Here is a 24,296-nt window from a genome sequence, read left to right on the forward strand (position 1 = left end):
ACACACAAAGGTCAGCCCAAACGTCCACCTGTCACCTGCAACAGGGGGAATAAAACCCTGAGTACTCAATTGTACTCAGCAAGACTTACCCGATAGGAGAAAAGAAAAGACTCCAAGGATATGCAAAGCTATTTGGCTTGTGGGTTCATTGCATTTGCAGGAAGCATTACTAAACGTGCGTCCTTATATTCGGTTTTTATTAATAGCCGCATTGGTTCATTAACTAACCATTCTATGTAAGCACCTGTGCTACTTTCAAGCAGGTGGTAAGCAATCAGATTTCCTTTGTCCATCTTCCATCCTTCATCTTTTAGTTCTTACTACGATGCTAAACCGTAGACAAGCCGTACCGGACAGCCCGGCGATTCGCGAATCAATACTCCCAGCTGGGTACCCCGAAAACACACGCCCCACTTGTACCCTAGGCACAAGCAGGACCAACCCGTCACTCTCCTGTCCCGGGTGTCCAGGTCCCCGTCCAAACTGGGACTCCCAGCCCCCGCCCCTGAGTCCCGGACTCAGTGCGGTGCAAGGACCTCCTCCACCAAAATAAAACCCTGACAGTCGGTCCGGAAAGAGCCGGATCCGCGACAAGAGAGCAACAAGCTTTCCAAGCGCCCATACACAAGTATGTGCTCGGGATAATAAGTCTGTGACCTGCCTAGAGTCAGATGCAACGATCGGTCCTTAACCGACCAGACAGGGAAAAACAGTGTAACCAAGCTATGACCCGCCTCCGCGACGACACAACTTCTTACACCCACCAATACCCAAACCACATCCCTGCCCGGTCACCATTTTTCTTTCCACCATTTATATATTCCAAGTGATAATCATATAGTAACATATTTACTATATCTCGCGAGTGACAGGCAATCACTCGACTTCTACCGGAGTCCTGTAGCATAGCAATCTACACGATCCTGTCATACTAGTAAGACTCATAGGATAAAGATATATATATGCAAGTGGGTTTCATTCAACTCCTTAAAACTTAATGCACAAATATAATTTAAACTGCAGAAAATAGGGGTTATGCACCGGGGCTTGCCTGGGTAAAATATAATCAGAAGTTAGCTTTCCATCATGGCGACATGATCTCCAAAAGCACCATTCCTCCAGCAACTCCCGACGACTCCGTGATCCACCGATGTCCCTATTATGATATGCAATGCAATGCCATGCAAAGATATAATTAATTGACTGCAATCGTGACTCGTATAAATACGCCTTACGCCGCTCACATTAACAAGTCAGATCTAACGACGACCATACTTAGGCTACATATCCGTGTTGTCGAACAAGGCATTATTTCTCAACAATTCTTTTAGTTACATAAACCAACGGTGTTTCTTTATTCGCAATAGGACATTATTATTTATCTAGCAACTAATTATTCTAGAACTACAAAATTATGGTGAGCCGCTAATATTGCTAGGAACCTACTGTAAAGATTTCAGATCTAATACTATTACCAATTTGTTACGAAAGTTCCTACAAATTTATATTTTTCAATATTACATATCTTAGATTAATTATATGGTTCCTAAGAATGTCATCAAACTATGTGAACAAAATACACTATTGGATGGATCATGATTTTAGGAACTCAACCAAACTGGTTTCGTAATTTTTGGACAACTACACAATTTGCTACTGATTTTACAAGTTTGCTTCAACAGTAAATTAGAAAATACCCTAAAAATGAAACAAGGCCGTCGGCAACGAAACTGCCCAGCAGAAACGCGGCCCAGCAGCGCAAGCAGGCCCAACGCGGCGCGGTGTCGGCCCAGCAGCGCGAGCAGCCCAGGCGCCGCAGTCCTAGGTAGGCCGGCCCAGCGGAAAACGACAGACGGCCTAGGTGGGGACTGACGGCCCACGAGCGCGCCCGACCGGCGGCCCAGCCACGGTGGCCGCTGGCTGGCCCAGCGCAAGGGCGCGGACGGCTTCGAATAACAGAGCAAGGTCACACACGCCCGACCGTGTGCAGACCGATGGCGGCGGCCGTTCATCGGGGCGACGAGCTCGCTACGGCGCAAGGATACGTACCAGAACCAAGACAACATGCGAGGAGCACTAGGGGCTTACCATAGTCCTAGTCGCGGAACGGTTCAAGGTGGAAAGGGCTGGAGCTGTGCTGGCCTCGTGCGCAGCAATGGTGGCGCCGGTGCACCACGACGATAGCGGCGTTCCTGCTGCTACGAAGACCCGCCGGCGAAACTGCTTCACGGACAAAGCTGTGACATCAGTGCGGAACCAAAACATCAAGAATCAAACAGAGGAAGCAAGGAAGTAGAGGAAACCATGGCCGAGCTCAAATGCGGCGCCCATGATGGCCAGCGGCGACGGCGATGCCTCGTGCGAGCTCTCTGATGGACGATTTCCACCACGATCGATAGCAATGACAATCTAGGGACCTCGGGCACCAGTGAGCGCAAGGAATTTGAGGGAAGCGCTTCGTGCACGATGAATTTTTGGAGGGGAAGGAAATGCGGCCACGGTGCGCCAAGGAAAAACATGCCCAGCACGGGACCGAGGCATGCGCGCGGGGATGGACCAGCTCTAGCGTAGGCTCGGGCGCGCGGGCAAGGAGAAGAAAAGGGAGGGCGCTGGTGTGGGAAGCGTGGGGTGCTGCGGCTCTGACGCGCTGCGGGAACGCCGGCGTGCAGGGCACGGGAGGAGAGGGGAGAACGATGGCGGAAGGGTCAGCCTTGGCCGGTGCTGCGGCATGGGAAGGCACACGGGACAAGGCCGGTGAGTTCGAGAGGGGAAACTCACAGCGGACCGCGGACGATGGTGGCTGGACATGCAGAGGGAGAGGGAGCGCGGCTGTGCGGTGGAGCGGTCCAGCACGGTGAGGCTTGTGCACTCGCGCCTGGCGGGGTGCGGGCGTCCAGGGCGCCGAGGGCACGGCCAGCGTGGACCAGGGCAGAGCCATGGAGGTTGCGGGCGTGCAGGGGAGCAGAGGGAAAAACCGCAGCAGCCTTAGGCGCGCTGCGCGCGGAGACGCAGCGAGCCGTGGGACGACGGCGGAGCAGAGCCGCACGCAAAATGCTAGACAGCCACGGCGGCTCGGGGGGGAACCGGGGAGGCGAGGTGCCGGCGCCAAGGCCCGGCGGATGGCGTCGGGGTGGCCACGGGGCAAAGCAACCCAGGTGCGCGCTGCAGGCACGGGGCAACAGTCCCGAGCGACCGAGGGTGCTCATGCGCGATGGAACTGCGGGGACGGAATAGGAATGGCGTGCGGTTGCTTGCGCGAGGCAGCCGAGCGCGGAGGCTGGCGAGGCAGCGGGGAGGTGCTTCGCGGTAAAGAAAAAGGAAGGGGCTAGGGGACAGAGGCAGACAAGTGCACGAGGGCAGGGCGTGGGACGCCATGGCTTGGCGTGACATGCTGGATTTGAGCGGTCAACCCCGAGCAGTCCCTCCGACGTTGGCTAGCGGGGACAAGCGAGGCAGGGGCATCCATCGCCATTGATACCGGGCCCCAGGGGCCAAGCGGCCGAAACAGTGATCAACACGATTTTTTAAAACATCGACCAAAGCCAAACAAGTAAGACAACTTATTATATGTTTCCGATTAGGATCTCATTAGCATGTTTTCACCTAACATGAACTCACCTACAATGTTCGTTTAGTTTTTTCCTAACCGCAAAAGTGACTCATGTAAGGTTTGTTTTATCATTGCATGTGAGTTTAAAATTTAAAATCCATGGAACTCGTGTTGATAATTTCTCTTAAGCCTAGATCGAGGTGCTAAGTAAACTCGTAACACCAGAGGTGTTACACACATCCAACATCCATCACAAGCACATCCTCCTGCATAATCCATCACACGCACATCCAATGTGCAAATCCATGACAACATCTAAGAAGTCTTTATCCAACACAAGTCCTAGATCAAGAAAAGTCAATGAAACATGAAGGGGCACCACCTACTGCCACTGATCCCAATGGGAGCTTGAAGGGGCACCTCCTTGCGGTGGTGGACCTGTCCAGCCGGGGTGTGTGTGCTGAGGCGAAGGAGTCGGGTTCGAACCCGACGACTGTTGCACAAAGGAGAATTGAATTCATTAGTATCTACACAAGCTAAAGGACTTGATCAACCATATATATACTCACCGGAGTGCCTAGAGCTAGAGGAGTAGGAGGCACAACTGGAGCGAGCAGCGACTGGGGCACCACCACACCCGGGAGAGTGGTGCCGAGGCTCGATATGAATGAGAACATGTCCTGCATCCTCTGCGCCTCGGCCGCCCTCTGGGCCCTCAGGACCTCCCACTCGGCCCTCTCGGCCTCCCTCTGGGCCCTCTCCCTCTCCCTCTCGACCCTCTCGGCCTCCATCCTCTCCACAGTGGCCTACAATATTCAATCACCAACGTTTAAACAATGCAAATGCAAGGTACATGTGTAAAAGTAATGAACGATGAATGAAATAGAACTAACCTGGAGTGCCGCCATCTGCTGCAGTGTGCTCGCCTGCCGAGGTCGAATGGGGACGGAGGAGCTCGTGCTCTGTGCTCGGATCTGGACGAGGTTGGGCACAGAGGTCGAGTCGACCATGTTGGAGGCCATTCAGTACTGGCCGTGCTGCTTCCCTCCTCCGAGCCTCATCACGAGGTCGGTATCAAGGGGCTGGGTGGCGGGGTCGAAGTCCTCCCCATGCCGCTCGCGGGCCGCCGAGGCGTAGTCGGTGAGCTTGCTGTGGACGCTCGTGTTGCTGTACGCCTCGGGCCCGTCCTCCGGGTTGTAGACGGTGTCCGGGGCTGTCGCCTTGCCCTTGTGTGCCATGGCGTACGCCATGAACTCGTTGCATTCCTGGCCATCATGTGACTGGGACTGCGAGGAAAACACAAAGACGATTAGAAGTAATGAGAATTGAGCGTTAGAACAAATAAATAAATAAGTGCGTAGCGTGTACCCAGGCCTGGGCGTACGAACTGAGGGGCCGGTTGCCTTGGTGGTGCGCTGGCCCACCCATCTGCAGGCGGCACTCCCGATGGAGGGCGTGCCTCTCCCTCCACTCATCGGAGACCCACTTGTCCACGATGGCCGCCCAATAGTCTCTGTGCCTGGCGCACCAAGAAGGACACATCTGCATGCCATCAAGTATTGTATTAGAAATGTTAGAATATAAAATGAAGGCTACCTATTCATCATGGAATGAGTCAGTAACAATGTTTTATAACTTACTGCGAGGTACTGCTCCCTAGTGAGTGTCATGGTCCTGGCCTCGCTCTTCCCCGGGTACCAACCAAGGACGTCGCACGAGTGGTTGATGTGGCACTGCAGCCTCGCCTCGTAGTACAGGTCCGTGACTCGGCCCCTGCATGCCCTGTCCTGCACCTTCGTCACCCAGGCGGGGTCATGCCCCTCCTCCAACGTGAAGAAGTCCTGCATATAGACATCATTTGTCCTTTCATTATTTCAAGAACGTCTAATGATTCCATAGTATTGAGCAATGTAGTGTGATGTAGACTCACCCAGAACTCACGCCTGATCCGCTCCTGTACGGTGCCGTACACGGCATCCACGGCGGAGTTGAAGTGGTCCCACGTCCAGGGAGGCGACTCAACCTAGGCGTGGGTGACCAAACTAGGGTAGTGCAGGCGGATCAGGCCACCGAGGATCCCATTGCACTGCCGATGATCGCCCCCGGACACAAGTTCCCAGTTCCTACAGGAGTCAGTAAGAAGAATTGTTAGTCCGCAGTTCGGTTTTCAGCATATGAACAAGAAGAGATGCAAAATGAACGGATACTTACTTGTCGCCCTTGGGACGAATCACCGGACTCCTCTGAAATGGGATCGGCCGCGTCGGGAGCTGCGAGGACCTGCGCAAGTACGGTGCCGATAAGGTGCTCGAAGTGGAACCCCCCGCCACCCCCCAGAGGAAGTGTCACCCCCCTAGAGGAAGTGTCACCCCTCCTGTCTAGGGGGCCACCTACTAGTCCTCGTCGTCAGTGGTCGTCGTCCGGTCCTCCTCGGGCGGGGGGACGGTAGACGACTGCACCGCCCTCCTCGGACGGCCACGGGGGCGGCAGGCCGGACGGCTCCTCGCCGATGCCTCCGCCTCCGCCTCCGCCTCCTGAGTCGTCCTCGCGTAGAGCGAGTTGCAGGTCCAGGTCCGCCTTCCGCCCGACATTTTGTCGAGTGCCTACAAATACAAAGAGTAAACCAGTTAGCACAATATAGACAAATATAGAGATGCAAAATGAACGAAACATAACTAGAAAATAATAATAATATAGTATTACATGAATTAGAAATAATCTTCAGGATCGGCAGCGGCCGGATCATAAGTGTCGTCATCACTAGCAATATTGTCTAACATTTTCGCCTCATCTCCATCATTGTCATCAATGGCAACGCCAAACCATAATCGCTCAAGCAGTGCTAAGTCTTTGGCATTTTGCACCTCTTCTCCATCGTCCTCATCTCCATCGTCCTCATCAATGTCATTGTCTACTTCCATGCCCATCAGCAAAAACATGTCTATGTGAAACATGCCATCTAGCCCCTCGGGTTGATAGAACTCCCCTGTATATGTGTTTGGGTCAAAGTTGTAATCCTCATCGTTTAGGACAGGCACTTTGCCATGCGGTGATACCAACTGCGCAAGGTACCAACCCTCAAGAGTGGGATCTTTTTGGCACGCCCATGGAAGATAATAAACTTGCGTGGCCTGTTGAGCCACAATATAGACATCGTCTCCTTGATAGAGGGAATCTTGTCGAATTTCAACTTGTCCAATCTCAGGGGCTCTTCTCGTGACATTGGGATCGAACCAATGGCATTTGAATACGACTGGCTTATGACCTCCGCGAAGCTCAAAGTTGAGCTCGTATATTTCTTCGACTATGCCGTAGTAGTCGTGGTCATCGGTGCCGGGCGTACGAACTCCAGTATTCGTGGTTTTTCGATTGGGCCGACTGAGCTCGTGGCTTCTTGTGTGGAAGCGATAGCCATTCACATCATATACGGTGAATGACTTGACCCTATAGGGGAAGCCTTTGACAACCTGTTTCAACTCTTCATCCATTTCCGCATCTGTGCGTGCCTATAAGGTGAGGGCGGATAGATCATTACTCGCTCGTAGGAGCAAAGTGGGATGTCACAGATGGAACGATGTAAATTGGATGGTACCTTCTTTTCGAACCATGAAATGAAATCGGGCACACCATCTTTGAGAAGACTATCTTGTTCTTGAGGGGAAGGATCCCTATTTCCTGTCCAGTATGTATTCAGAAATTCCCTGAAAAAGCAAGAGATAAGGGGGTTGGATAGATAGACGATAGTGACGGCATATGTAACAAGCTCATTGAGAACTTACTGCACATAAGGGTTCACTTCGTCAAGGTTCAACAACACATACAACATGATAGTGCGCCACTCATCATTCCGCAAGGTCTTGGTGCTCGAAGCGCTTGCCCTGCCAAGTTGACCTTTGAAAAGGCTGAGATTTGATGACCTCTCGTCGGTGTTGTAACGAGGGATTGGATTGTGCACGCTGGGAAGGCTATCCTTATAGTATGATGTTGTGAAGTTTGACACCTCCTCAAGAATGAATGCCTCTGCCATGGATGCCTCAATTCTAGCTTTATTTCTACACTTTTTCCGAAGAACCTTTAGACATCTCTCGATTGGATAGCACCAATAGGCTTGCACGGCCCCCCCCATTCGTGCCTCGTGAGGCAGGTGCAAAATCAGATGCTGCATTGAGAGGAAGAAGCCGGGTGGGAAGATCTTCTCCATCTTACAGAGCAACACAGGTGCCACTTTCTCTAAGTCATCAATCACGGCCCGAGATAGCTCCTTGGCACAAAGCTGGCGAAAGAAATAGCTCAACTCTGCTAGGACGCGCCACACATGCTCGGGGACAAAACCTCTGGTCATCGCTGGAAGGAGCCGCTCAATCCATATGTGGAAGTCATGACTCTTCATCCCTAACACTCAACAAGTGGACACGTTCACTCCCCTCCTCAGATTCGCCGCATACCCATCAGGGAACATTAACGACTGAACCCACTGACATACTTCCCTCCTTTGGTCCTTCTTCAAAACGAAATCGACCGAAGTCCTTTTCCATTTCTTGCCAGGCGCAGGAGTCTTCATCACTTGCTTTGGTCTATCGCACAGTGCTGCCAGGTCCACTCTTGCCTTAACATTGTCCTTTGACTTTTCTGTGTCCATGAGTGTTCCCCAAAGCGCCTTGGCGATATTCTTCTCTGTGTGCATTAAATCAATGTTGTGTGGAAGAAGAAGATCGTTGAAATAGGGAAGCCTAGTCAAGCCCGATTTATGAGTCCACATGTGGTACTGACCATATCCATCAAAACGACCTTTCTCTTTATCAACTTTGAGAGCCTCTATCTCAGCGTGGATCTCGGCAGCGGTCATCATCTGAGGTGCAGGATCGGTGACTTCAACACCTTTCGTGAAGTTCTTGATGTCTCGTCTGAATGGATGGTCAAGGGGGAGGAACTGACGATGTTGGTCGAACGAAGAAAACTTGCCACCACTCTTCAGCCAAGTGAACCTCACACCTGCCTTGCATATTGGGCATGGGAACTTCCCGTGAACACACCACCCGCAGAATAGGCCATACGCCAGGAAGTCATGCAGGGAGTCGTGGTACCACACATGCATTGTGAAGTTTCTCTTTGTAGCTCGGTCGTATGTCAGTACCCCCTTTTCCCAAGCATCGATCAAATCATCGAACACAGGCTCCATGAACACACCCATATTGTTCCCCAGATGTCCAGGAATTATCAGGGACAAAAATACGTTCTTGGGTTGAAAGATGACACCGGGGGGGAGATTTAGGGGTATCACGAACACGGGCCAACAAGTGTATGGGGCCACGGACAATCCATACGGGTTGAACCCATCTGTTGCCAACGCTACACGTACATTGCGAGCCTCCTCAGCTTTAACACGATGTATGCCATCAAAATGGGTCCAGGCATCGCCATCCGATGGGTGTACCATCTTGTCCGGATTGTACCTTTTGCCATTTTTGTGCCATGTCATCTGTTTCACGGACTCATCTGTCATGTACAGCCGTTGGATCCTCGGTATGAAAGGAAGGTACCGTAGGACCTTCGTAGGGATACTCAGCTGTTCCTTCTTTCCATCACTAGTGTCGACCTCTAGGTACCTAGAGGATTTGCACTTTGGACAGTGTGTTGCTCCCTCGTGATCTTTCCTAAAAAGGACGCATCCATTTGGACAAGCATGGATCTGCTCATACGGCATCTTAAGTGCACGAAGAAGTTTCTGTGACTCGTACAAGTTCTTTGGCAGGATGTGATCCTTCGGAAGCAGGGATCCAAAAACTGCCAACATACCATCGAAGTTGTCCCGACTCATGCTAAATTGCGACTTCAACCCCATGATGCGTCCAATTGCATCCAGCTGCGATACCGTTGTCTTTTTGTGCAAGGGCTTCTGCGCTGAAGACAGCATATCATAGAACGTCTTTGCGCTTTCCTCTGGCTTCTCCTCCAATCCTTCACCGAACCGTGCCTGCTGAATGTCATCCATCCAGTCTGCTATCCCGCCATCTCCATCATAATCCTCGAGACGCTGTCTCACCACCTCCTCTCTAATACGATCGGCTTCACCATGGTGGATCCAGCGGGTATAGTTTGTCGTGAATCCATACTTGATAAGATCTTCCCCCACGAGCCTCTTAATTTTTCTTTTCTTGTTGCCACATCTGCTGCACGGACACGGCATCCGGGCTGACCCTTTAGCAGCCTCACCAAATGCATGCTCCAGGAAAGCATTGGTCTTGGTGATCCATTCTGGGGTCATACTTGTGTGGCCCGTGTACATCCACTCACGGTTATCCATCCTCTGGCACATGCATATGTAAGCGAGTAATAAAAACTGCAGGTAAATCCACAAGGCGTTCCTACTATACATCTAATAGGTGAAGGATAGGTCCTAATCCCACCCGAGGATGCGTAGATGAGGTTGGCTTCCATGGTCCGCTCCTATCTAAGACAGAATTTTGGCAGCACCTCCCCGCTGTTCTCCCGATACACGTCCTGGCAGGGAGATTGTGTATCAGGAGAACAACGAGGAGGTGGTGCCGAAACTCTGTCTCGGACAGGAGTGGGCCACGAAAACCAACCCATCTACGCATCCGCGGGCTGTCCAAAAAACGTGGACAATCCGAAACAGGTACGGAATTTGGTATGCAAAGAACTGCATACCAACGACCGTATCTCTTTCGGACGGGAGACGCCTAAGTGGGGTTACACGAGATACAAGTATGCAAGATGGGTTATACCTAGGGTGTCGGTGAGGTCAGGCTAGTGGGGCGATGGCGAGTCGCTGCAGTGGCGAGGCGACGCAGTGTAGGCAGAACCGCAACACCAACGAAGACGATCGGGGTCACCGAGTGCCTCCCAACGGTCCTCGTCCAGCAAAGAAAAGGCAAACGGTTAGACTCCATTAAAAATTTCGGCAGCACCTCCCCTGCACGGAGAGGTTCCCAAAACCTGCAGAAAACATTGGCACGAAGGCCAACAACCACATGTATACCAAACATAGGCACGAAGGCCATCAACCACATACATACAACAATAACTACTACTAACACTAAACTATGAACAACAACTACACTACTACTACTGTCACTACGACTTTTACTAACTAATACTAACACTACTAATTAACTACTACTACTAACCCTACGACTTACGAACTATACTAACATTAGGGCATTACCTTGCCAGCGAGACTGCGAAGGACCGAGGGCCGGCGACGACAAACGGGACGCCGCTACGGCGTGAGGGTCGACGAACGAGGCGGTACCTTTCTTTCCGCTTCTCCTCTCTCCCTTCTTTTCTCCCTCTTTTTTCTTATGCTACCTCCCCTCTTCTCCTTCTGCTTCCTCTCCTCTTCCTCTACTACCCTCCTTCCTACAAGGGCGCAGAGCGGGCGCGGGAGCGCGAGGGCGAGGGGCGACGGCGGCGGGCGGGGGAGGAGGCGAGGGGGGTGGAGGCGGAGGGGCCAAAGGGCGCGGGGGGCGGGGGCTGGGGAGCCGGCGGGGGGGCGTGCGGGGCGCGGGGCCGGAGGCGCGCTGGCGCGGGGCCGAGGCGCGCGCGCGGGCCGGGGTATCACATGTGATGATGTCCTGGTTTGTGAACACCATACGTGATGACGTCCTCCAAACGTTTTTAAATTTTTACCACCGCATATGCATGTGATATCACGACATCTCGCCAAGTTTCATGATTTTCGGGATTTGTTTGAATTTTATAGAATTAAATAACCACTCGCACGCAAGTTCGCGACGTTGCCCCGTGAGCACGTTGATCAAAATTTGGAGACAGTTCCTATATTTAGCATAAAGTGACACTAACAAACAAGAATAACATTTTTGGAATGGATCAAAACTATTATTCGATGCACCTGCAGTTCAAACCTACATTTTCCGGAAAATTGCAAGAAAACAAAATAAAGTGAAGAAATATAGCAAACAACAATGAAATTGTGCCAAATTTGAACATGTTGTTCATGGTACAAATACAAATCTAAGAAAAAAAGTTGGTGGCAAAAAACAAAAAAAAATTATTTTGCCAAGTGCCAAGGTTTGGCACTCGGCAAAGTGAATATTTTGCCGAGTGCTAGCCCTAGGCACTCGGCAAAGCCAATATTTTGCCGAGTGCCAAACAGAAGGCACTCGGCAAAGAGGCCGACGTTGGGTACCGTTACCCCCGGGCGCCTCTTTGCCGAGTGCCCAACTTTGCCGAGTGTCTGGCACTGGGCAAAGTTTGGCTTTGCCGAGTGCCTTATTTTGCCGAGTGCCAGACACTCGGCAAAGCCCTATTTGCCGATATTTGGCACTCGGCAAAGATTTGAGCACTGGGCAAAGTCCCGGTTTCCTGTAGTGGAAGAAGAGTTTAAACCTACAGACAACACGCCTCTATCGAGCGCTGTAGGAGGTCGACCTAAAACAGCCGTAGCTGGACCATCCTAGTAAAAGACCTCTAGGTTCGGTATTACATAAATGGAAAACAACCAAAATCGGCGCAGTGGTGCGACCTAGGAGGTGGCCTTGCGTCTTCACGGCTGCCTGGAAGAGCCCTTTCCACCATCCGGGAAGAGCGCTTCCAACGCTTCGACGTTGGACGTAGTCAGGTTGTGGTCGAAGATCTTGTCAAAGGTCTTCAGCTCCGACGCGGAGGGCGCTGATGGACCCTGGGGATAGCCCATACGCTGCATGATCAGCACCTCACCCCGCTTAGAAGCAGGTACTTGAGAGAGGGGTTGAGTCGCCAACCATCTGCTCCGTAATGGCAATACCGGCTTAGCAGGAGGCTGCTTGGGAGGCTCACGAATAAACGGAGAGTCGACCTTCTTCAGCACGCGCCTGGTGAAGCTCTTGAGGCGGCGTGCGGCGGAGCTGTTGCTAACGTCGACCGTGCGGTCCTCCCGAGGCGGTGTAGTGAACATATTTGCAACCACCGTGGGTTCGGCCGGACGGAAGCCAGGCAGACCGCCCGTCTCGTCCTGCGTAGGCGCATCAGCTCCTAAGGTGGTCTGCACGGCCTGAGGCGGCGTGACCTGAGACTGATCGTGCTCGAGTGGTGGTGGAGCCGAGTCTAGGGCCAGCTGAGCGGGGTGGGAAGTGGCACCGGTGCACGCAGTGGTGGCAGCTGCGAACAAGGCTACAACCTCCTCCAGCATCGGGTCCCCCAAGACTTCGTGTGTGGCGTGCGTGTCGTCCGGGTATGGTGAGAGCAACAGCGGATCGAGCTCGGAGAGGCCCCATATATGGCGCGTCTCACTGGTCGGCTCGACTTGACCTTCCCTGGGAGTACTGTTGGTGGCGGCAGTGGAGGCCGTTGTCGCAGCGGTGCCATCCCCCCTCGGTCGTCGCCAACGTCTCCGGCGTCGACGCCCTCCACCGCCACGCCCAGCCGCACTCGGCGCAGCTCCGCCCTGAGTGCGCGAGGGGGCGCAGCGACCCTGGGCAGAGCATCGAGGTAGGGCGCCCAAGTCGGCAGGAACGGTCCTCGCCGAACCCGCCGCCCGCAGCAGCTTGCATTCGCGCGCCCGATGGCGGAAGCCCTTGCAACGCAGGCAGCGTTGCGGCAGCCTGCATCTCACCACCCTGTGCGATGAGGAGAGCCAGTTGAGGCATTTCCCGTGTAGCTCTGGCGGGAAACGGGGCACTGAACGCGGTGGCGGGGCCTCGTTGTGGCCTCCTGACGGTCCACGTGAAAGGACCTCGCGCCAACCGCCGGCGTCTGGAGCGGAGAAGCGCTGCCGGGAGCCACAAGCACGCTGCGGTCCTAGCCTCAGATGGGCCGGCCGACGCTGCGCACGACCGCGGGAACCCCGGCCGGTTCCGCTCTCGCCGTCCCTGCCCTGGACAGGAAACCCATGGATGAGTCGCGGACGCGGTGGGTGAGGCTTGTGGTTGCGCCGCCCGCGCACGGCGCCGGCACGAGCAGCACCGCTGTACGCGCCTCCGACGACGTTGGCTCGCCGGGCTCCCTCAGCCAGGGGCGACGTTCTCGGCCGTTGCTGGCCCCGCCAAGACACGTCGAGGTACGTGGCTGGGGAGGCGGTCGATGCCCGCTCCGCATCAAAGGCCTCAAGGAGGTCATCCTCAGCCCAACGACGAGCGTTGGAGCGTCCCCCCTGGCGCTCTCGCGGGCTGAAGGGCTGGGCGAAAGGGGAGAGCTTGGACAGCGAACTTTGGGCGGGGCCGTCGATCACTGGGCTCCCCGCGACTGACAGCGAGCCGGAGCAACTGGAGGCGGGCGCGGAGGGGTGGACGAGGAAGATGTCGATCCCCGATGCCGGAGTAGACCGCCGCGGCGAGCTGGGTGTCTGGACCGCCGACGAGTTCGCGGGCCATGGCAGCGGCGGCTGCTGCCTCGCGGTGGCCTCCCCGTCGCCGGCGGCAGTGGATCCGCCCGCCCGGGGTCCGGCCATGTCTGTGGTCGGCGGCAGCGGTTTCGGGTGCGCACAGTCACCGGCGGTCGCCGAATCGCCCGCACGGTGGCCGTCCGCGCTGGATCCGGCAACCACCTTGGACCTCAGATCGGGCGGAGGCGTGTCGTGGTTGTCTTCCTCTGCGTCGGCCATCACCATCGCCGGCAGGCAAGCCCCATGCCCGGCCCCAGCGGTCGGCGAGGCCATCTCTCCCGTCGGCCCCGGCTCAGGGTGCGGCGCCGTCTCCCCGCCACCGCAGGACCCCGCGCCATGGCCGCGCCGCGGAGGAGATTGCGAGGGGGATTAGGGGAGGCATAGGCGGCCGTCGCTGCCGGAGCGGTAGCCTGCGCCGGAGTCGGGCGCGGTGGAGCCGGCGACGGGGAGGGCGCGCGGTGGGGCCGAGATCCCGTGGCGTGGGCCAGTCGCGATGGAGGTGGCTCGCGGGGGGAAGTGGGAGGGGGAGGGGGAGGCGGGCGCCGGTGCCGGTGAGGCAGCCGGCGCCGCCGGCGGGGAGGAGCCCGCCAGGGGCTAGGGTTGGGGGAGGGCCAGTTCTACCTATAGTGTTCTTTTCCCCTTCCACTCCCAGTTCCTGGAGATTGCATACCTGAGTGCTAATAATCACAACAACAATTGTTGTAGCTGCACAACACACGGCAGCCATGGCCGGCTTAGGCGTAGGCGTCCTCGAGGCAAGGACGACGAACGCGCAGCAGAAGCAACAGCTGCTGCGATCCACAGAAGTACCAGCAAGCAGAACACCGTCTCCAGTGATAAGACGAGCGTACATGCGTCATAAGCTGCTGCATCTTGCTCCCATGTTGGTTCCGAGTATCCCGAGCTGGTCGTTCCTGCAGCGTTGCTTCCTCTGCCAGAGGGAGCTCACCGAGGGCATGGACATCTACATGTACAGGTCAGTTCAATTCGCCACATACAAGCTAAGGCACTCATGCATGCATGTGTCAGTTATGATGTCGTGTATTCTCTGGCTTCTGACGATGGCGTACGGTTATGCATGTAACAGAGGCGACAGGGCGTTCTGCAGCGAGAGCTGCCGGTGCCGGCATATGACGGAGGACGATAGCTCCGCCATTGACAGCGGCCGGGTGACGGCGCCAGACCGCTTCCACCGCTCTGGCAGCTGCTACAAGGCCACCCCCAGCGTTTACTTTTTCTTGGAAGGCAGGCAGGTACAGGGATGAGCAGGAGCGGTCGACCAGGCAGGCCAGCCGGCGCCCGGTGGTAGTAGGGAAGAAGAAAGGACATGGGAATTGGGATGGGTGTGTGATACTGAATGCGAAAGTTATTCAGCGCGTTCGCTGGTTGGTTTCTAGGCTGGTTTGGACTGCCTGGTGCTTGTTTGTTGTGAGAGGAAAATACTGTTGACTGGTTGAATAAGCTTGGCTGAAACCAACAAGCGAACAAGGTGATTATAACAATTTCTACTGCCTGAATTTCTCACCTGCAGTTAATGCAATGTGAATGTTTGAGACCTTGTCATTGAGCCTCTTAGGGCACGTACAACCCCCAGACGGCGAGAACTTGTACAATGGTTATCTATTTCACTGTCTATAAATTATTTAATGCTTGCATATAGCTAAGATCAGGTATGAATATGATTCATGTATTCTATTGTGTTGCTTGTCGATACAAAATAGCCTATTCAAGCATTAGTTAATTATTATAAATAAGAGAAACTAATTATTATTATCTGAAAATAATATCAAATTAACCATGACAATGAGCAGGGAGTACAGTTGGGGTGAATCGCAAGATCTAGCCATGAAGCCGCTGCTAGTTCCTTGCTCGTGCTAGACATATGAAGGGTGGAGGCCCGGCGACGGCCGCGCGTGAAGGTCCGGCAGTGGCTGCTGCCCGCCGAATATGCCTGCGAGCAGGAGAGAAGGCACAATTTTGGCGCAATCTTTCTCTCGCCCGCATGTACAGCTGATCCGCGCGTCGGCCACTGCGTCTCGGAGCACGAGCGCTTGCCGTCGTCTCGCAAAGAGACGGATCCATTCTCTTCCTTCATTTACTGCTGCGAACGGGGGCGTTTTTTGCAATTTTCACATCGTAGAGACGGCATCCGGAGGCCCGTTGTACGTGCCCTTATCGTTGCACGGAGGTCAACCCGATTCCGTGAGTGAAATTCCATTTCTGAACCAAGGCTGCGTGGCATTACATTTCTGTGGTCGCCGTGCTTGACGAGCTTGCCCGTCCTGGTCCTGGATTGCTTCATTGCGACGACACCGAGGGAACTGCTTGCAGTTGCAGCCGGCTGGCCGGCGGTTATGGACGGCGAGCTCCGGCCAGCCGGCGGCTATGAACGATCTATTGCTTCCCTTTCAATAAAATAAAAAAAAACATAAGAAATATGGATCTCTAATCAACTCTCAAGGGGCTCCTATGAAATCTCTTTTATGCTGGATCTGGAGTCTGCCACTTAAATGAAGTAGAAGAGATATGACCTCCAAACTGATCCAATTCATGCCTTTTCTCCGGTGGTATACCACCTGCAGTGCTGTAATGGATGGTATCTGTCTTTTGACTTTAGCTGAAAGACAGGGCACTGCCCTAAAACTCTCAAAAAAACTGATCCAATTCATGCACATACAAAGAAACAAGAATCTTGCTTCCCAGACCAGAGAACCTGATTGACGGAAAATGAGCTTCATGCAAGGTCAGCAACCATGAGCGCCACCAAGGCTCTTGCAGGAAATTAAAAAAAAAAACTTGGCCTACGGTGGGCAGACAGCCCCCGCAACTTTGTGCTTAAGGAAGAAGACCTTCTCACGCAGGCCGAGAAAACCCCTGAACCCCGTGACCCGCCCTTACACAGGGGCTAGAAAACCCTGTGAGTGGGCCGGTCCATTAACCTGTGCTTTGGGAACTTGGGACAGACGAGGGGATTTTTTTAACTCCGGCAGGCGAACGAGCGCACCCGTGGGGGCTCGAACCCTGCACGCGAGAGTGCCGACCGGACGTCCTGACCAACCGGTACGAGGAGCCGTTGTCTAATTTTCCTTGCAGGAAATTAGACAAGTGAAAACATCAATATTGACTGATACTACAGATCTGGTCTGTAACAGTACAAACACACCCGCCATTGCCGATAATGAACAGATCCTGAAGAGACCCTGACCAAAATGTTCTATTTCAGGGTGTTGGCATGCATGCTACAGCCTACAGTACGAGCATTGCGCTGAAGGTTATGGTTTTTGTACAGTGTCATCCATGGTTGCCTGCTCAGCGAAAATATGCTAATGCTTTGCATCTTCAGGATGCCTGGATGTCATTCGACAAGCTCCGCCAAGTTGCCAAAACCAGATACGCTATGAGTGTGTGCGCACCATTTCAGCAGCCCCGGAGGTAAGCTGGATGCTGAGGTGTGGCTAACGCAAAAATGTGGCTGCTTAACATCAGAACAACCTCCTGCATGGTGGGCCGGTTTGCAGGGTTCTCTTCCACGCACAGCAGTGCTAGCTGGATGCACCTTAGTATCTCCATCCTCTCAGATTCGTTGCCTGGGGGTGAATCAACAAACTTGATCAAACTGCCTGCTCTCCATAACTGCCACGCCTGAGGTGAGGGAACAAAAGTAAAATAAAAATAACATCATAGATTGCCATTTTAATGGCAGTTAGTGGTGCATTTAACTAAAAGGTCCATGCTGGATGTTTATTATTGAAAAAGATGGAGATAGTATGAAAGTTCTATGCACCCTCTTATTCAGAAATCCATGATCATCACCAGATTCTCCACTTGCAAGTGAAAAGCACCGTTGTCTACTTATTATCTCGAGAAGCAATGCTCCGAAGCCATATACATCAGACTTGATGGAGAAAACACGTCTTTCCCGACATTCAGGGGCAGTAAAACCACTACAACAGGGAAATAAAAATGTAAGTTCTCGAAAAATAAGAAGGAAAGAGCCTCTTGTGCCGACCCATCACAATCGTGATACCAATCTGATAACATCTTACATTGAGCCCACTATGCGGTCAGCAAACTCTTCATCTACTCCCGGATTATATGTTCTAGATAAACCAAAATCAGAAATCTTGGGCTTCATGTTGGTATCCAAGAGAATGTTACTTGGCTTTAAATCTCCATGTATAATATGTAGTCCACAAAGCTTATGAAGATAAAGCATCCCTTCAGCTATTCCTTCAATTATCTGAAAGCGTGTAGGCCAGTCCAGATGCAACCTTCTTGTCCTTGCACCTAAGTACAGAATGCTTACTCTAATGAGCTCACTACAGCACATTATATTTTGTATAAAATTGAGATGACCTAAAAAATAGTGAACACATGCCAAAGATGAAGGAGTCGAGGCTTCCATTTGACATATATTCATAGACCAAAATCCTCTCTCTTTCCTGCATAGTGTCTCCCAAAAGCTTAATTATATTGGTATGCTGAAGCCTTGGAAGAAAGCAAATCTCATTTTGAAATTCATAATCTTGGACATCCAGTTGATTAGGTGAAGAAGGTAACTCAAAACATCTTTTGACAGCAACCTCAAGTCCATCATGCAGTTGACCCTGAATGCAAACATAATATTCAAATGATGATCAATATTTTTGCACAAACTGGTTGGGCTACTCAATGAAGAGTTCTAGTGTTTTTTCTCTCAAACGCACATGAGAGCTGCGTATCATTTGATTATGAAGAGAGGGTACCAAAGAGTACAATAATGCACCCACAGACCTACAATGCACCCCACCACACCTTTCTATAGTGATGAAGAGTTTTATTGTGGCACCTAATAAAGAGTTCGATTACATGATAGTGGAGTTTTTAATCTAATGTAAAATTGCAATGCTATTTGATAGTTATGACCTTTTCCACTTTATTGCAAATTAGCACAGTTGAAATAGAATAGAAGATTATAGAAGGCACCTCAATAGCAGTGCTGCAGCGGGATGACCGTATCAAAGTCTAGAAGGTCAAACTTATATCCGTAAGTGATGACCATATCAAAGTATAGGGGGGCAAACTTATATCCGTAATTTAATATGACACTTTTTTTACTTTTCAAAGTCTTAGGTTCATATATGCTCGTATGTATTTAGTTGAAATCTGAAGCCACTTTGGTGACTGACTTTCTTTGTCATATTTTCATCAATGAAGCAGATGAAAGAAATTCTTCTGAAAAATTTAGTCATGCTATTTACATGTATCCAAATTATATATTGTAACTATTACCTTGGTCAAAATTCAATGAGAGTTTGTTAAATGCATTCTAGGGCGTCATTTCGTTTACCCTGTTTTGGCATGTGTTAGTGGGGGGGTTGGGGACACCTACCTTGTAAACACAGCCAAAGCTACCTTTGCCAATTAGATTCCTGTCGGAGAAGTTGTTTGTAGCATCAACCAACTGGGACAAACTGAACTTGAGTGCCTCTGTTATGACAGGAGAAAGATCTTTGAGACCCTTAAAATCAATCTATTTGGCGCTCCAAAACAATGCTACTTTCCACAAGCATACTGATGTAGTTTCTGATCACCATTTCTCTATTTAATGGGCCATACCTGCGCAATTCAATTGGAGGGAGCATCTTTTAACTTTACCATACGCTTCAGTCCTGCCACTAACAAGGTGAGTAAATTCAATCGTGCTATCTAAGGAAGAAGAAAAAAAATGTTATCCTTGCATCTTACATATCACAGTATAAAAAAGGTTCAAAATTCAAGATTGTGTACAGGACTTTTCACGAAACTCTCTCTCTAAAGTAGAAAACCACTTAACAAAACCATGTAGACAGACTTGATTCTTCTGGTAGTGTGCAAGAACATAACCAAATAACTAAAGAATCTCAAGACTCTCAATATAATTGAGGATGCAAAGTACCATAACCGCTGCCAATTCAAGGAATCCCACATCTCATTGAGAAAAATGCCAATACAAGAAATCCCAGATGCAAACTATTAGCAAAACCACAGGTTACTAAATGTTAGTTATTGAACTATGAATGATGAAAACACAAGGGAGCTCAAATGTCAAGCCAACTAATGGGGTTATTTAGTGAAGTCTCCAGAATGTGCAACAAAAATTAGGCAGGGAAATATGTTGTTAACATTTATGGAACTTATCCATTATGTATTTTTAGCATATACAAATAGATTGACATTATTGTCTAAAAATTGAAATGAAACTCAAATCTCTCCTTTTTTTTACCTGACATCGGGCTCAGGTCAGGTTCAAGCCAGCCAAAAAAGTATAAAAAGGGGCTACACTAAAATAATTGCACATTCTAACCTGGTGTCACAAGATGAGCAACCTGCAAGCATTCTTGGCACATCTCTTACAACCTGAAATAATAAAATAGGTGCCTGAGGACCAAGAATCTGGAAAGAAGACGTTTCTTAAAATAAATTAATATGTGACATGGATAATTTGAATCCTACTATACTACTGCATGATGCTTCATAGGAAGTCTACAAATATGAGAAAGAATACCATGTAAATGTGGTCATGCCATATGTATACAAATTTGTAATCCCCCAAGTGCACTTTGTTTCTCATATTCACTATTATCTAGAAATAACGAAGACCATCAGTTTTTTTGGGGTGAACAGGAATCACGGAGCCAATTAGGTTCACAAGATTCAAGTTTCAACAATGTCTCAAGCATATTTTTGGAGAAAAACAACTTAAAGAAGCTTTCATTGTCACCAAGCTTGCACACAACCAGTTTACAATTCTTATTTCTTATTAACCCATACCAATTTAGAGGTGCTCCATATTTATTTTCAACACAAGACCTTCATGGAACAAATTAACCAGACTATTTCTAACTACTTATGATTGATGCAATTATAACAAATTACTTTTTATCTTACCAATTACCATACCTGTGAGCATGGAGGCCGTATGATTTCAAGAATTTTGTCCAGGCGGCCTGTGGTGTCAATGTGGCTGATGAGTGGGAAAATTTGGAGACACGAGTTCATCCTATTCTGCAGAATGCGGAAACGATCTGCCTGCTTCTTGCATGTGAACAGGTGGTATATGTAGTTGTTGTTTTGGCAGGATGTGACAAGCATGTATGCCTCACAAAGAATCTCCTCAAGCTCATTAAGACCGTTCCTAGTCTCTGGATGTTGCATCATCTCCGGAGTCTGCAGCTTTTTCAGGAGGTCACCGATTATCTGCACATGGTGGACTAGCTGCTGGCAGGTCTTCTTGTTATGGCGAACAGTCTGAGCTGCCTGCACAATCATCACGACAAGCTTGACAGCATCAGCCCCTGCAAGCTTCGCGATGTCCATTTTCTCTCTGCTTTACTGGTTGCTTGCAGTACAAGTGATGAAATTGGACTGCTTGTGCTACAGAGTTATCATCCAAATAGAACAAGAACAATCTTTTGCAAACAAGCTCTGGCCAACTAGGTGGATGAAAGAAGCTCTGAGGAAGCAACGTAGATGGTAACAACCATGGTCTAATGGTGGACTAGTCCTGTAAAAGACAAAGGTAAGTAGAGTGGTCATACGCGTAGCAGCAGCTCTCGACAAGGGGTCCCACACGTTCAAGATTTCCAACTTCCATACTACTACTGTGACCCTTTTGGAACTAGTATATAAACCATGGATAGATCCGTGGTGGGAGTGTGAGTGATACAGCATTCGAAATTGAGTGTGTTTTGACTCATCAATGAGGGTGCAATTACCTGAATATCTTACATGCAATGCAATTCGGATGTTTGATACCTGAGAGACCTTGTCTTTGATCCTCTTACATGTTGGACGGTTTTTAGCCTTTGATCCTTGCTGCGTGAACTGTCCTTTCTGAACCAAGGCTGCGTGGCATTTCCACGAACACCTTGTGTTCGCCCTGCACGCACACGGATGATTGTGATGAACACCGCCCGAAAACCCCACAAAATCTTCAGGATCAGAGAGTTGGGTTTGCACCAGACAGGGGAACACCATGACAGAAAATCTCCCATTTCTCGATTTCCGCGTGGAGAGCGAGCTCCGCGGCGACGGCTAGAGGAGTCAACGACTGATAGCTGGCTGACACGTCCCGCTCAACCCTCCAGGTGCCGTGCCGACGCCGACGCCGACGGAGAAGAGACGGGACACTTCCCAGCATTTCCACGAACAACTTGGTCACAGTCTCGCAGGCAGATGCCTGCCAGGCAGCTCATCCTGTCAGGCAGCATTTCCACGAACAACTTGTTTGGATCGAGCCCTCGCAGGCAGATGCCTGTCAGGCAGCTCATCCTGTCCCCAGGCGTGGGAAATCGGACGCCTGGGACTGACGCGTGCTCCAGACAAGTTTGACCAGTCTGAAACCAAACACAAGCCTTAGAGGAGCGCACCACGGGCCGGGCAGTCCGGTCCTCCGCTCTACCGCCTTTCCGTGGTTCCTGCAATGACCGACAGTTCGGTTGGCTGGTTTCGTTTACATGAGAGAGAAGTATTGCTGGTTAGTTCATATAAATAGTATCCATGTGAGGGGGCAACCAGCCCCAGCCGATCGGGCTGCGGATCCCATCGCGGGGACCTCGTCGTGGCTGCCTGACTGGCGAGCTAGCACGTCCTGAATTGCTTCAGTGCAGCGAGACCCAGGGAACTGCTTGTCCTGAATCGCTTCGATCGCTCTACCTTGAACGGACCTCGCTGTCTCGCCGCCCGGCGAGCAGCCACCGGGCAAGCAGTTCCCTGGGTCTCGCCGCACTGAAGCGATTCAGGCAAGGTGAAATTTCCACAACGGCCTGGCGCGCCGGTCCTTATCGCGCGGCAGTCGCTACCCCGTGATTCGTGCAAGTCAATGGACATTTTCGGCAGCTTGCACACGAGTTCTCGCTGATATCTCGTGGGATATACTACCTTCCACAGCAGCTCATTTCCACACGAGTTCTCGCTGATATCTCGTGCGATAAATTCACTCCCTCCCAACTTTCGCTCATTTTCACCGCGCCCCGCTCATCTGAATTCATTCCCTCCCAACTTTCTCCTTTCACATCTCTCCATCCCTATCCTCTCCACCTTCTTCCTGCGCTCCGGCCAAATGCTGCCGCCCGCGACTGTCGTCGACGACGAGAGCTATAGGCGCTAACCTCGACCAAAGCACGGTGAACACTGCCTCTGGATCTTTAGTTGTGTTCTTGTATCCCCTCTATCTACATGCTCGTACCTGTGTGCCATGGATCTTCTGTTTCTCCACCACGTCTCCCCTGTTGGGTTAGCTAATCCCAGCAGGGGGAAATAAGTGGAATGACCTCCGGCCGGCGCCGAAGGCCAGGTCTAGTATGAGGCGATGAAAGTGTGGCCCACACCGAATCAGGGTTTCATAAATATGCGAGAATGCACTAGGAAGTGGCAAATGTTCTGTGCACTTTTGAACTTTATATGTTGACAGAAGTACAAACATGTCCGCTTATTACAGATATATGAGTAGAATTGTATAGAAAACACAAATCAGTTGTGAAGTATGAGCCTACTGCGGGGAGATAAACGTACACACGATGACATTAAACAGAGCCTATTGCTCAGGGCAACATGACAGAGAAATCACGAGGAAGTGAAGGCGTACCACTACCATCTCGCATCTCAGGGCGACAGTGTTCACCACAAGATCTGACTTGGCCCATGGCCATGGTAACGGCATTCGAAGGATGGGCACCGGATCTATACTTCATCCATCCCTAAATAACGGTCACACTGATGTGCGTGCCGCAAGTTTGATTTGATTTATAGAAAATACGTGCAACATTTGTATATCCAAATAAGTTTATTAAAAACTAGATTCAAAAATCTTTTCAATGATATTAATTATGTACCATAAATATTAATATTTTTTAATATATATTTAGTCAAAGTTATTTCTCGAAAAGCGAAAATGATATATATTTAGGTATAGAGGGAGGATGTGCACAACCAGAGAGGGACGCTGCCGGCCGACTCCTCCGCACCTGCAGCAAGGCAAGAAGCATCATGCCAAGGAAGAGGAGTTGAAGCCAAGGTCGAGGAAGACAGCGGCTGCAGATGCAACAGAGGAAGTGGAGGAGTGCCAAGGGGCGGCGGCAATGAGGAAGCGGAGGAGTGCACACCAGAGGAACCGCAAAGCCGTGGCCATAGCCTGCTGACCTAATTTTTTACAATTTGGTCTTTTTTTTAAAGAAAATTTATGTTTGACCTCCTGTGAGACGTAAACTTATCTTTGGACTCTGGGGGTCGGCGCCAGGATTCATGGCTCGGAGATAACACGTCTCGCCGCCACAGATATTAGCTTCGATGTGCCTGGCCGTGCACAGTAGCCTCAGTAGGGCATCCTAGGTGGCGTTGACGTGACCGGTACCTCGGAGCCACAGATCTTGACTCCGAGCTCGG

At 51.1% G+C, this 24,296-nt stretch overlaps 1 protein-coding gene and 1 pseudogene across 1 annotated transcript; both read right to left on the bottom strand.

Annotated features, from left to right (window-relative positions):
* Positions 1-3,932: 3,932 nt before the first annotated feature.
* Positions 3,933-5,046, bottom strand: LOC136480878 (uncharacterized). The gene is made up of 3 exons (XM_066478310.1): positions 4,444-5,046; positions 4,120-4,356; positions 3,933-4,043 (listed from the first exon to the last, which is right to left on the bottom strand). The coding sequence occupies exons 1-3, from the start codon at positions 4,570-4,572 to the stop codon at positions 3,933-3,935; spliced, it is 477 nt and encodes a 158-aa protein (XP_066334407.1). The 5' UTR covers positions 4,573-5,046.
* A 12,241-nt stretch (positions 5,047-17,287) lies between these two features.
* LOC136480879 (cysteine-rich receptor-like protein kinase 5) lies at positions 17,288-21,383 on the bottom strand (annotated as a pseudogene).
* Positions 21,384-24,296: the final 2,913 nt, after the last annotated feature.

The sequence above is a fragment of the Miscanthus floridulus genome, chromosome 9 (genome assembly GCF_019320115.1).
Source record: "Miscanthus floridulus cultivar M001 chromosome 9, ASM1932011v1, whole genome shotgun sequence".
NCBI lineage: Eukaryota > Viridiplantae > Streptophyta > Magnoliopsida > Poales > Poaceae > Miscanthus > Miscanthus floridulus.